Here is a 14019-nt window from a genome sequence, read left to right as displayed (position 1 = left end):
ATCATGAACACTACTGACAAATACCACTTTATTAATGATAAGCCAATCATGACTTGCTTGTTATAATGATCCATTACCCTTATCAAGAGGACAATTAACAAGTAGAACATATTATGTTATTTGCTGAGAATGGATAGCAGGCTTCTAGTAGCAAAGAGTTAAGTCTTAATTGAGAAAATGCCAGTTTAGCGACAGGTTCCATGCACTCAACCCAAGTTTTCTTTGCTACTAACAGAATAGAACATGAGTAATGTTAAACATCGACACTGATGGCAGATTCTACAAATCAATTTCAGTATGATCAAATATTTCCCCACACAAAACCATAATTATATATAATTTTTTTGCATTCAGTGGTATGATTTGGATTTTCCAATTAATAACAAAGCAAGTGTGTTCACAGCTGACCTCAGCAAAAGCCTCATCAGGAGATCTTGCATCTTGTAGTGTGCAATGAATTCTAATGGGGATTCCCAACATGAAGCTGTGGTGATTTCATCAGGATATGCAAGGAGTCAATTACATTAAAGAATCCTTGCAACTAGATAACCAGGAATTGGAGAGGAAGAAAAATAAATTAAAGAAAAATCATGCTTACGCACTGAAATTTAAAAAAAAAGGATTTGAGAATTGATAATCATAATATGCAACTGTGCCATAGTTTCTATATCCTTGGAAGAGCTTTTAAACAGAAAACCAGATTTATAGAGGTATCAGATAAACTTGCTGCACACATAAATCATTTACTAAGATGATTACAAAGAGAAAAATGGTATTGAATTGTGAACAGTAGCAGTCCAAAGGTGAGGGTGATCAACCAATGTGGGTCAAATTATTGCCAATGACTTAGCTCAGAATGAGATTCAAGTCCCAGAAGCAAACTCCAGGGAGCTAGGGAGGAGATCAAAAGCAGTAACTTCAAGATTACTGTCATCCCAAGTTTGAGTAAGCATAGAAATAAGAGAATTGAGCAATTGAACACTTGACTGGAAAGCTGCTATATGACAGTAAGCATCAGATTTCTGGCAATTGGAACTATTTATGGGGAAGGGGAGAATTATACAAACCAGACAGTCTATAACTGAACAGGATTGGGATGAATATCTTCACAGGGAGATATGCTGTTGATATTGGTTTAGACTAGATTGACTGGGGGATGGAAAGCAAAAACTGAACAAGTGAATCTGAAAGACAAAGGCTGCAGAGGAATCTCAAAAGGTAAGCATGTAAGCTGAAGGTGTATGACAAATAAAGCCAATGAACTGAGGGCAGAAATAGACACATGGAAGCATAATATTGTAGCTTAAAAAGGCAAAGGGACAAAATTAGCAGCTCAATACTCTTAGATATAGAAATTTCAGGCAAGACAGGGAAGGGGATTAAAAAGTGGGTCTCATGCGAGAAACACACAGAAAAGTCTTCACCACATCACTGACCAATTCACTGATTGCAAGCCTTCACCAGTTTTAATATCTAATGTCATAGTCAAGCAACCAATCTTTAACCAATTCGCAATGAGTTCTTGGATGCCCTTTGGTGCGGTATAGTTTTTGTTGAAAGGGTAGATGGTGATTCAAATCTCCCTTAGGAATACATCTTTATTCTCCTGCAGCAGACGTCCTCTTTGAAATTTGATGTAAATGTGTAGTGAATGGAAGTGAGCTCAAGTACTCATGTCAGACTATTAAAAAGATCCCTTATTAAAAAGCAAATCTCAGGTCAGGTCTGTGCACATGATGGGGAATAGCATAGATTGCATGTACTACCAAACTTGCGTTGTATTTGGATCTAGGACAGATCCTTTTAAGGAACCGATGTCATACTTGACTCACATAAAACTAAAATAGATTCCAAAACAGTAACCAGTTTGATCAACAAGCTATCAAATTTGGTTTTCCAACTCTTTCTCCAATAAGTTTTGTTTTATTCGCGCGCAGAATGTGGACATGACTGGCAAAGCCAGCATTTATTGCCCTGGAACTGATAATCTTTCCAAGCCATTCGTAGGGCATTAAGAATCTGCCACATTTTCTTGGTTCTGGAGTCACATGTAGGCCAGATCAGATAAGGATGGCAGATTTCCTTCCCTCAAGGACATTAGCGAACCACTTGGGTTTTTACAACAATCAACGATAATTGTCATGGCTATTTACTGTAACAATGGACAGAATTTTCCCATCCCTGGTATGGCATGGGCTATGCCAAGAAAGCAAGGATAACATCAGAATCTCCAAGACAAAAAAAATTTGAATTTCCCCTTAAGCTTTAAATGCTGATTTCAGAATTTCACTATTTAGTGGCAACTATCTTATTTTCATACATTTGCATGCCATTGATAACCCAACTTGCATTATTTACACACCATTTTCAATTCTCCTGCAATGCCTAAGAAACTAGGCGGCACAGTAACACAGTGGTTAGCACTACTGCCTCACAGCGCCAGAGACCCTGGTTCAATGCCCGCCTCAGGCAAAGTGCCTGTGTGGAGTTTGCACATTCTCCCTGCATCTGCGTGGGTTTCCTCCCACAACCCAAAGATGTGCAGGTTAGGTGAATTGGCCACGCTAAATTGTCCGTAGTGTTAGGTGAAGGGGTAAATGTAGGGGAATCGGTCTGGGTGGGTTGCGCTTTGGCGGGTCGGTGTGGACCGAAGGGCCTGTTTCCACACTGTAAATAATCTAAACTAAATAGTGTGACTTCCATCACACAAATCCAAATTGATATCTGGCAGCATCAACGTGCAAGGTGCATGTACTAGCCATTGTCCAACTGCTTCTTCATCCCAAAGATGTTCCTCAACGCTCTGTACATCCTCCCCAACTCTCATCTGTATATGCTGGCAGTGAAAAACCACCAGCCTTACCACATCAACATGCCTGCTCTTGTCCAACGTACATATCACTTCAGCCCTTCAACACTTGGAGCTCAAAGATGCCCGCACTTTGTTTGCTCTCTTGTTCACACACACACTTCACATTGCTTCTTCACACACTCTTCAGTACTCAGTTACTGGTTGCCAACCTCTGTAGCTTCCATCGCTTTTTCAATAAGGAGGGAGAGCCAGGCATTTTTTCACTGTAAGGAGAACTCTGCAGTCAAAGGGTCATGGACAGGTTGCTGTTTAACACCATTCCACATCAAAATCACGTGTTGATCACAGTGCCAGCAACTTACATGGCAACCACACTGCATGTTCTTCAAGCAAATTGCCATGTCTGAGAGTTAAAGGAAGGAGTTCCAACTGCAGTCAAGAGAGGTCCATGGACAGTTAGGAGGTAGCGTTACAGTCAGCATGTGGTTCATCTGTTTCCAGTCCAGGAACCTGACCACAATCAGTCCTGCAGATCAAGTGCAACTAGTCCAAAGATTACAGGTAGCAATTTTCAGGGTGCTGTGGAAAGAGCAGTCCAGTGAATGGGCTGTTTTCTTTTCTTGCACTGAGACAAAGGGGGGAACTGTGTATGACAGAATTGGCAGGAAGAACACAATACACAAATAGCAAAGATGTTGAGGTGTCCTCGGTGTATGTTTAGGAAGCAGAGTAGGCTGGACAGGTTAGTTTGTTTGGGAGGACAAAGTGGGTGAGCGCTGTTGACTGGGCAGGATGCATGTTGTAGTGAGAGATAATGTCCATGAGCCATGGTAAATGTATGCATAGTGGCAGAGTTAGAGTGAATCATGGCCCTGATAGTGAGAAGCCAGAGAAAGATGAAGATGGCCCCTAACCTTGCAGGGTGCAGAAGAAGTTCCTTTTCGCCCAGGCCACAACATTGACACAGGTTGCTTTTGAGCTCCAGTCTGACTATGTTTATTGGGGTGGCCTCTGCAGCCACCAGCAGAAAAAAAAACTTGCCTCCTCTCGACCACTCCACTCACCAGCAGCTCCAGGTCACTGTGTATAAAGCAGGGTCGAGAGGGTGTTGCTGGAAAACCACAGCAGGTTAGGCAGTATCCGAGGAGCAGGAGAATCGACATTTTGGGCATAAGCCCTTCAGCAGGAATTCCTGACGAAGGACTTATGCCCAAACCGTCGATTCTCCTGTTCCTCGGATGCTGCCTGACCTACTGTGCTTTTCCAGCACCACACTCGTGACTGATCTCCAGCATCTGCAGTCCTCACTTTCTCCCTGTATAAAACAAGGGGTAAGCTTTGCTCTCTCTGCCATGTCCTCAGTGATAATTGTCAAGCAACACAGTTGTACAAGCAGTTCTGCCTCGCAATGTCGGAATGCTTCTGCAGCTGGCCATTAAATATGGTGCCAAGTTTCAATAGTGATGAGCACTTCCATCTCTTTAGCTGCTCAATTCTACATGAAATGCACCCAAAAAAAAGCAAAGAATTGAAGATTTCATGAGAAAGGTCAGTGGAAGACATGGAAAATCAGGCACCAAGAATCGCATTGGGAGATGATGGCCTAGTGGTATTATCGACACGTTGTTCATTCAGAGATCCAAGTAATATCCTGGTCACCTGGGTCTGAATTTTGTCATGGCAGATGGTGGGATTTGAATTCAATTTTTTTTTAAATCCTCAAATTATGAGTCTAATGATGACCATAAATCCATTGTCAATTGTCAGGAAAAGTTCGTCTGGTTCACTAATGTCTTTTAGGGAAGGAATCTGCCATCTGTATCTGGTCTGGCCTACATGTGACTCCAGACTCAGCAATGTGGTTGACTATTAACTGCCCTCTGGGCAATTAGGGATGGGCAATAAATGCTGGCCTGGCCAAAGACGCCCTCATCCCATGAATGAATAAACAAAAAAACTTCAGCTCTCTACATGACCAAACTCACCAAAAAGCTCGACATTGGTTTTCAAGCCAAGGTTTCCCAAAGTGGGTAAATGGCAAAGTCAGCTGATACTTACTTTGAGGGAATTCCATGATAGACAGCACCAATATCTCAGGGCACAATCCATGAGCACCCCACATCCAAGTACATTGGCACAGATCACGTGCCAGCTTCTAAGAAAGCTCAAGGCACATCTCCAGCTCAGGATAGCTCAGGAAAGATGGGGGAGCAATGAGGGATAGCAACAAAGTTTCACCAAACATGTTCCTGGAGTGAAGTCTTTGAAGAGAGGTCAGGCAAAGTAGCCTAAATGCTCCAGAGCTTCAAACAAATTAAAAGGTGTTCTCATTGAAACTTACAAATACTTAAAAATACAACACAGTAGATGCAGCAGAGCTGTTTCACCTGGTTGGGCAGTGTAAAACTTGGGGGCACAATTTACAAATAAGGAGGATACCACTTAAGTCCAAAAAGGAGAGAACTTATTTTACTCAGAAGGCTGTGCTTAGAATTCTCTATCTGTAGAAATTCATTCTTTGAGTAAGTTTAAGGTATAGATTAATTGATTTCTAATTACAAGTAGCGTACAAGGTTACAGAGATGGAGCGAGTAAAAGGCATAGAAGTAAAAGGCATTGAATGGAAGTTTAAGCTCAATGGGCTGGACGGACTACTCCTGTTTGTATGTTCCTATTAAAATTGAATTTGGTTTAGTGGCAGTATAACGAATACTGGGTCATGGATCAAAATCATTTCTATTAATATTTTCTTTAGCCAGGTGTCCAATTTTGGCTTTATATCAATGGTTTCTGCTCTGATTGTGACAACAAAAGGTTGAGTGAGTGTAAAATTTGATGCACAGATGCCATTGCTTTCATTATGCAGTTATTTACAGAATAAGCTCTGATTTTGAATCACTTCTATACTAACACAATTATTGATTTAGTTTGGATGGTTATTGCTGTTGCTTAGTATGAAAAATAGATGCCCGACAGTATAAAACATGTTCTTTTAAACTCTATGATTTAATTTCAAATGTTTCTTCAGTGTTATCATGTAAAACTCTCTGGAGAACAATCAACATTTTAAAATTGGACAAATATAATTTAGATATATAGTGCAACAGAGTGATCTCACATCAGTTGCCTATTATGCAGCTCAATCGGTTTGACTTGAAAAAGTGAGGAAAAGACAAAAATCGATTGTGCCTGGAGGACCATCAATTCAGCGAAAGATGCTCTTTAGTCCACCTGAACAAGGAGTTGACTTCAACCAAGTGTTACAGACTGGCACGTTCCAAAGTCCAGGACTAGGTGCTGGGGACGCACTAAAGCTTGGGGCAGCTGCTGCCAAGGCTCAGTGGGAAAAGATTGCTGTTGGGGGTCTTCCTGCTGAAATTAGGGGTTTGATCAGTTATTGGACCACCCTCATGCCTCAATGTATGTAAATATAATCTTGCATGTATAAGAGTTTTTGGATTGTTGGGATAGAGTAAACTCAAATATTTGCTTATCTATTTGATATGTGACAATGTACAGAGATTTTTTTATGAATAAAGTATACTTTTGAAATAAAAAAGAACAATGAGGGATAGCTGATACACTTGGCTTTTTTTAGAAGCAAACTATTTTTCTACTACCCAATATCAAACCTATGAAATGTAAAAACTGCTATTCATCCAGCATCATTACTTAGGTAATTCAAAAATAAAGGCTAATAGTTATTCTATATGTGATCTTAGTACCTAAATCAGGTTTGATTCTAGGGTTAAACCAGCAACTTCAGTGAGAAAACAGAGCTTCAAGTTCCATGCAACAGGCGAGATCTTACCAGAGTCTAAGGCTAATTCATTGACTCTGCCACTTGGAACTTGAACAGATCATATGACTCAGCATAGCAAAATATTACTTACATATATCCCTTTCAATGTTAAGGAGATGCAGCCCCTTAAAATGCTACGTAGTAGTTCAGAAGATAAAAAAAAAACAAAAATATTGAAGTTTCAGGTGAAGTCATTAGGATAGAAGCCAACTCAATGGCCTTTGACAGAGTCAGGTGGGCAACTGATGCTATAACAAAGCACTGGGAATTTCAGACGTATAACTATCTGATGTAGCTGGAAAGTTTGCCTTACTGGACATTCTAAAGTATCCTCCGCAGTAAATGGCACTATGCTTCTTTGAAGGTAAAACTAGGCTTAATTTCAATGACTCCAAAACCTGAGAATGGTAGGAAACAAGAGGTGGAACTCTTCCAGCCCGAAAGCAGCATGGGCAATAGCAAGAAACTTGGGAAGATACGGTGAGAAAATTTTATTCCTGAAGTCAATAAAAAAGTCCAATTTTCTCAGTAAGGTTTCAGCAAGAGTTCTGAATCTTGCTAATTAGTGACAACTGCCTTACTTCCATGTAGTGGCATCTCATGATAACCTAATCCCATTTTACTTATTGTGTTACGCAGTACACAATTATTCAAAGTTATAGACCTAACCAAATCCTGTCAAAACATATTAAGAAGATAGTCTAGACCCTAACTGTTTCTTATTTTAAAGATAAATATAAGGCATTACGTTCTAGATACGATTCATTCAAACTACATAACTTCAAGCAAATACTGTAGGGAATCTAATCTAATCTACAAAAAACACATTAGTTTTATACAATTTTTATACACTGTACTTTAAAATAATAATAAAAGAACTGGCTTCACTATAACTGTTGAAATGCTTAACAAAATAGTGTGCGTATGTAGATATAGATATATACATTAAGTACTACTAATTAACATTCATTATAGTAACATCCCATAAACACACCCTTAGCAGAGGCAAATTCAGTAAAATAGATTGTCTCACAAACACTTCGAGCAGCAGAAAGAGAACCCTAGCATTTAGCTGTAACAGAGAAAGGAATAAAAGCTTCCACATCCAGCTTCAAGATCCTAACAACTGCTGAAAGCTAAAACTAAAATTTCTAGTTCTGTCAGAGCTTGACCCCACCCATTCAGGTTGCTTCTATTACTCCAACTTTTAAAAAAAATCCCAAGGCCTCTCAAGCTGTTTACTTTATTGGTCTTGAGTAGACCACTCGGACCCTCTGCCTCAACCTTTCTTCTTAAAAAAGAACAGGACAAAATACACCGCTTAAAGCCAATGCATTGTGAAGCAACTAGATGATGCTAATTCCCAACTTGAAAACCGAGCAGTTATCCACTGGATACAGCTTTTTATTTGGGCCTCTATCTCAAGGACAATGCACCAACATCTCATCGCATGCTCCTTGCGTGGCAATGCCTCCACACTTCATCCATGGGAGTCAGCATGACTCGCCACAGAATCATAACCAATCTTGGAATAACTCATAACTCACTTCAACACTGTACCTTAGTGCCTATGGACACCTTACATTGTGATACTCTCAACAGATCACTCTGCAGGCATCTCATGCGTCTGCACAGGATATATTTTATGCCTCTCCATTTGCTTTCTTGGCATTCGCTTACTTTGTTCTTACTTGGTCACACACAGCATCTCACTTACCTTGCACTTTAGCATTTTAATGAGAACTTTCAGAATCACATCACTTCTGGTTTGACTGGCTTTTTAGTGCAGACACAGAAATAGGCAGAATGTCACAGCTGTCAGCAATGAACAGTCAAGTCTGTTGACAATACTGTACTGCACCATGCTATACCAATATCACACCTACAGCACTTGGCAGCAGCTTATATGGCAAACATACTGCATATACTTCAACCGAATGGCCATGTCTAAAAGTCAATAGGGAATGGTCTTTGGTGGAGTAAAGGAGGACTATGATCAGTCATGAATTGACACATCAGTCAGTCAAGGAAATTGTCAGATCTCAGTACAGGGAATTGGTCAGGCAATCGATATGACAGCGGTCCCGGGTCTGAGGATTCAGAGGTGGTCAGTCCTGCAGACCGAAGATTGCAGATCAGTCAGTCAGGGGACTGTGGAAATACCAGTTCAGGAATAAGGCGGTGCTTAGTTGGAACAGTCCATATACATGATACCTGGGGATGAGCCACAATCAGTGTTCAGTGTTGCAGGTTTGGTCAGTAAACATTGAGGGGGCTTATCCAAGAGTAGCCCATGCACTGCAGTGGAAAGTGCTAAACCCCATGGGGGGGGCTGCCTTATGCTCTGACACAGAGAGAATAATGACAATAAAGATGGACAACTCCAAATATAATGGTGAAATCTGACAAAACACTGGAAGGCACAAAGTACTGAGGAACGCAGGAAAGAGATGGCATTTTACAAGTGCCCATCACCCTGGCTTCAATGAAAGACAATGGATAGCTACTATGGGGAGAGGAATGCAGTACAATAAGGGCTAAAGTAAAAAAGAAAGTGCCATTTTCAATCAACTTCAACTATGCTGTAAGAAAAATGGTTGCCAACACATTCACAATGGACAGACTTTCACATTTCTTTTGGTTTTTGAGGTGAGAGTGCAAATATTTGGATTATGAATGAGTGTGCAATCCAACATGAAGCACAAAGATAGAAGAAATATTTGTCTACAAAAGAAGTGTGCATGAATTAATTAATATCAAAGTGGCAGCTAACACTGGCAATGGCATAAAAGTTGGGTAGCAATGATGCCCTTATCAACCAGTGGTAGCAGTATCCTTAATGTTAACTGTTGGTTGTAGGTATTCTTGTTACACATTTAATGAGTCAAATTGAAAGGAAATTGTATCTGCACACTAGTCCAAATATTTGCTGCTCTAAAACTTCACTTGAAGACATTTCTCATTCAGTAAAGTGAAGGATATGAAATAGTCTTTGATTAAAATTTTGGAAGTAGAGAAGATATCTAAGAAAGACTTTAAAATCATTATATATGTCCTATTTATTTTAAAATTAAGACCTGTGGCAATTTCAGAGCTTCTTAACACATGACACCACTTGTTTCAATATGAAGCAACAAAGGAAAGAAAAACTGAAAATGTTCTGCATTTAATTTGGAGATTTAATTAGGTTATGACTGCAAGTACTGCAGTCCACCAAATGCAGAAGTTAGCTAAATTGCACCTAGTGGAAAGTAGGAACAGTGTCTGCTGTGTAATTCTGTGTTTCTGTTACACCAATCATACAGTGGCTCATGCCATGACCTGATTCAAATTTTTCTTTTCAAAGAATCAATGCGCCAACTGTTCATCATGAAAAATATGGAGTTTTGAAACTGAAAGTAACATGAAAATGTCTTTAAATCATAAAGACATTAAAATTGTTAAAAAGTTACAAAGAAAAATGATATAGTCTCCATTAAGTTATTTTTTTAATCACCTCAAGTCCTCAACAAAAAAGTGTCAATAATATAACAATTTTCATACCACTAAATGAATCTCAAGAATAGATCACGTGAAAAATATCGACTTCATGAAGTCTGAGTTCAAGAAAAAATTCAATTCACTTGGATTTTAAATCCTTCATTTTGATAGAGCTTAAAAAAAAAACAGAAATAATATTATTAATGCCTTCATTTGGTTGAAAAGACATCTTGATATCTTACAATATCAAATGAAAGAATGGCTGTTAAACCAATAAACAACTGCTGAAACACAATAAAGCTATCTGGTTATTTCAGCAGACAAAAGAATTTCAAAGTTTCAGTGTCTACACAGACTAAAAAATCAACAGCAGAAAGATATTTTAGAACGATGGCAGGGAGATTAATAGTCACTGAGAATAATCTGTGGAAGCATATTTAAAACAGTTGCAGACAAAAAATGGCATTTTTACACTTCCATGTAGGTGACTGAAAACAATTTCACTGTTCAGCAAAAGGGGTTGCTAATGAAACAGCATTCACCAGAGAATAAAAAGGTAACATATTCAGGTAAAATGCCTGAATCTTTACTATCAAATCCTCCTAGAAACTGCATTCAACCCACTGGTGGTGTATTAAGTACAGCACAGGTGAGGACTCAATTCTGGCCTGATTCATTCAAGATGAAAATTGTACACAGCTAATACCACTGTGTTACTCACCTTTGAATAGTACCTGATCAATTACATGAAGAATTAGCTTAAATAACGCAGGTTTGGGATAAACTCTCTACCAAACAAGAAAGTAAAATTTGAAGGTTTTCATCAATCATGTTTTCACCATTAAAAAAGGTTCACAAATGTAAATAGAAACAATGATTCACTATAAGTGGCACAAACAACTGAATAGATATTGAATTCTAATTTTACAGTTCTACAAGACAGCATGTGACATTTTCCTATGAATTACAATTCATGTTTAAGTTCATTTTTGACAACTGTTTATTTAGTAAGCACTTTAAACATCATATCTTGCCTTCTGATAAGTTCCACAGCATCAAAAAAATCTAGATAACAATGGCATGCTTTTATTTTACGCAACCTTTAGATCCAAATCCTAACGGAGTTACTGGGGCTATACTACCATAGAATTATGTTAATTCAGTTCAAGAAAACCTTTGCTTTTGATCCATGACCACTCAGTAAATAATTAATAAGTTGTACTGCTGGTTTTTTGCTTTGGTATGAACTTAATAAATGACCACAATAATGATTCGCTTCAGTACTCTTTTTCTGAAAGGAATTTTTTTCAAATTTCTAAACTCTAGCAGCGTGACTATTAAAATACACTTTAAACCCTCACATTATGCCATGAGTGTACATTTGACAACACATCCTCCAATCTAACCGATAGTCATACTTTTGCTGCTATAAATCTCCAGTTTTTATAACTTCAATGTTTTACCATCTTGTACAAAACAAAGGCTTGAACTGAACTCATTAGCAGACATTACACTACAGCCAACTAAAATGTTTGAAATTTTTGAGCTCACACCAATGTATTTAAATATTTATATTTAGCTATGTTCTCACTGACAAATGTAATGTGTTGTGTACAGACACATTTACTGGACAGTCCAAAAGATTTGGGAACAAGAAGTATTTGTAAATTGGTAATAGTCATGAAAAAAACAAAACTGCGAAGGAGCCTTATTTAAATACCAAAATATCTGTTCGCAACACATTACCAAGCAAGACTGAAAATAATTATACATGCAAATTCTAAGTGATTTTTAAATTCTCATGACCTGTTTCTATGTAAAGCTCTTGCCTGAACATATTTCTAAGTAGTTATTTTTGATTTTCAGTAAGAAATTTCTTAGGTGTTGCAAAGTACTTACATGTAAAAGTTCTGGAATGGACATGGTCTGAACATTTGCACTCCAATAGCCTCCATTTTTTTTTCCCTGAAAGGTGTTCTGCAAGCCCTTGGAGAACAGTGAAAGTCAAACTCTACGGCTGTGTGTATGTCACTGGGGGTGGCTCCAGATAAGGCCCTGGCAACTCCAATCCTAGCAGAGCTCTGTGCCTACTGTCTGTCTGCAGCATTCGACCTGTTCAATCCAGCACCTGCATGTAACACAATGGGCTGGCTCTACTAGATTACAAATTTATGCTTGCAAATATCATCAGAAGAATAATTTCACACATCACCACTGCCATTTAACATATAAACATAATACTAGTCAAATAAATTCATATGTAAACATAATACTGGTCAAATTATGCTCATTTTAGTGTATGCATCTATAGTATCCTAATCAAGTTCAGAGCTAACACTGCCGTAAACTGAGAAAAGTATCAAGTTTTCTAAGTATGGCAAATCTTCAATCCAATGTATTCTGTATTTTCATGATCTGTGCAAGCATCTAGTTAGCCAGCTAAATTCTACCACTGTCATCACAGATTGGGAAAAAGCAAGTTTTGATAACTCGACTAAAAGATTTTTTCAACTTTACGCAACAAAGTGTTATTTTTAATAAATAACTACACTATTACCATAGAGTTGTTAAAGGGAGGGAAATCAAAAGTACTGAACTTGAAGCCTGAACAGAAACACATCTACTGCTGGATTTTAATGTTAATTAAGTTCAAGCAATTGATTTTTCTTTCTCCTTTTCCACAGTCAGTAACATAGCATGGTGAACGAACAAGCTTGGGTAATTTTTACAAGGCAAGTGGTGGAATCAAGATTGGGCAGCAAAATACTAATATAGAAAATGAAGGACTGAAAATAGCAGGAATGGACGAGTGAAGAAACCAAAGAACATACCAGCAATCAAGATTTGATACTACAAAGAACACAAACAGAAACAAAACTAAAGGCTCTAAATCTGAAAATGCACAGCATTTGCAACAAAGTCAATGAGTTGTTAGCACACACAAGTGAATAAATATTATCTGATAGTAATTAAAGGGATGCGGCTGCAGGACGAAAAGGATTAGTTGATGATTATCCAGCTGTTTAAAACATTCAAAAATGAATAAGAAGCAAAGTTAAGTGGAGTAGTAGCATTCACAATTAAAGATGGGATTGGTGTTAAAGTTAGAAATTATCTTGGTTCTGGAGATTAAGTTGTAGAATCTATTTGGGTGGAGATGAGGAATAGTAAGTGGGAGAGACTTTCAAGCCAATGAAGGATGTAGGACAAAACAAACAAAATAAAATTTTGAATGTTTGCGATCAAGGGATGGCAATAATTAGGGGTGATTTTGATCTACACATAAACTGGAAAAATCAAATTGGTCAAAGTCGTCTTGATGAGGAGTTCACAGACTGCATCTGAAATAGTTTCTTAGAACAGCATGTTCTTGAACTGACCAGAGAGTAGACTATACCAGACTTATTATGATGTGTTGTGGTGTGATAAACTAATGACCTCAGGAAAGGCATTTCTGAGTAGCAGTGATCACAATATAATTGAAATTTACATGACCTCAGGAAAGGCATTTCTGAGTAGCAGTGATCACAATATAATTGAAATTTACATTTAGCTTAAAAGCAAGAAAAGTGGGTTCTAAGACTGGTATTTTAAAATTTAGAAAGGTTTCTAAGTGGGCATGACAGCTGAGCTACCTGAAGAGAACAAGGATATTTGGCTAGCAGATAGAAGTAGTGGCAGACACATAAGGGACATTTCAAAATACTCCGTAATTATATTACTAACTTAAAGAAAAATTCCAAGGAAAGATTCATCATCTGTGGTTAACTAAAGAGCTTGAGTATCAAGCTTAGCGTGGCAGATTAGATAACTGGTCAGAATACAAAGAAAGACAGACAATGACTAAGATAATCAGCACTAATAAATTAACACAAGAAAGGAAGTGAGCTAGAAAGTAAAGCAGACAGCAAGAGTTTCTATAGTT

At 38.2% G+C, this 14019-nt stretch overlaps 1 protein-coding gene across 4 annotated transcripts in view; it reads right to left on the bottom strand.

The window, feature by feature from the left end:
* LOC140483843 (microphthalmia-associated transcription factor-like) overlaps positions 1 to 14019 on the bottom strand; it is a 293041-nt gene that overhangs the window by 165964 nt on the left and 113058 nt on the right. Inside the window, exon 1 of one of the 4 annotated variants that reach the window (XM_072582540.1) lies at positions 11994 to 12091. The exons of the other annotated variants lie outside the window; for them this stretch is intronic. Within the exon in view, the coding sequence (XP_072438641.1) occupies positions 11994 to 12049 (56 nt within the window). The 5' untranslated portion in view covers positions 12050 to 12091. Of the gene's footprint in view, positions 1 to 11993; positions 12092 to 14019 lie in introns of those variants that run through there. 4 annotated transcript variants of the gene reach the window in all.

The sequence above is a fragment of the Chiloscyllium punctatum genome, chromosome 12 (genome assembly GCF_047496795.1).
Source record: "Chiloscyllium punctatum isolate Juve2018m chromosome 12, sChiPun1.3, whole genome shotgun sequence".
In the NCBI taxonomy this organism is placed as follows: Eukaryota; Metazoa; Chordata; class Chondrichthyes; order Orectolobiformes; family Hemiscylliidae; genus Chiloscyllium; species Chiloscyllium punctatum.
This window is presented reverse-complemented; position numbering and strand designations above follow the sequence as displayed.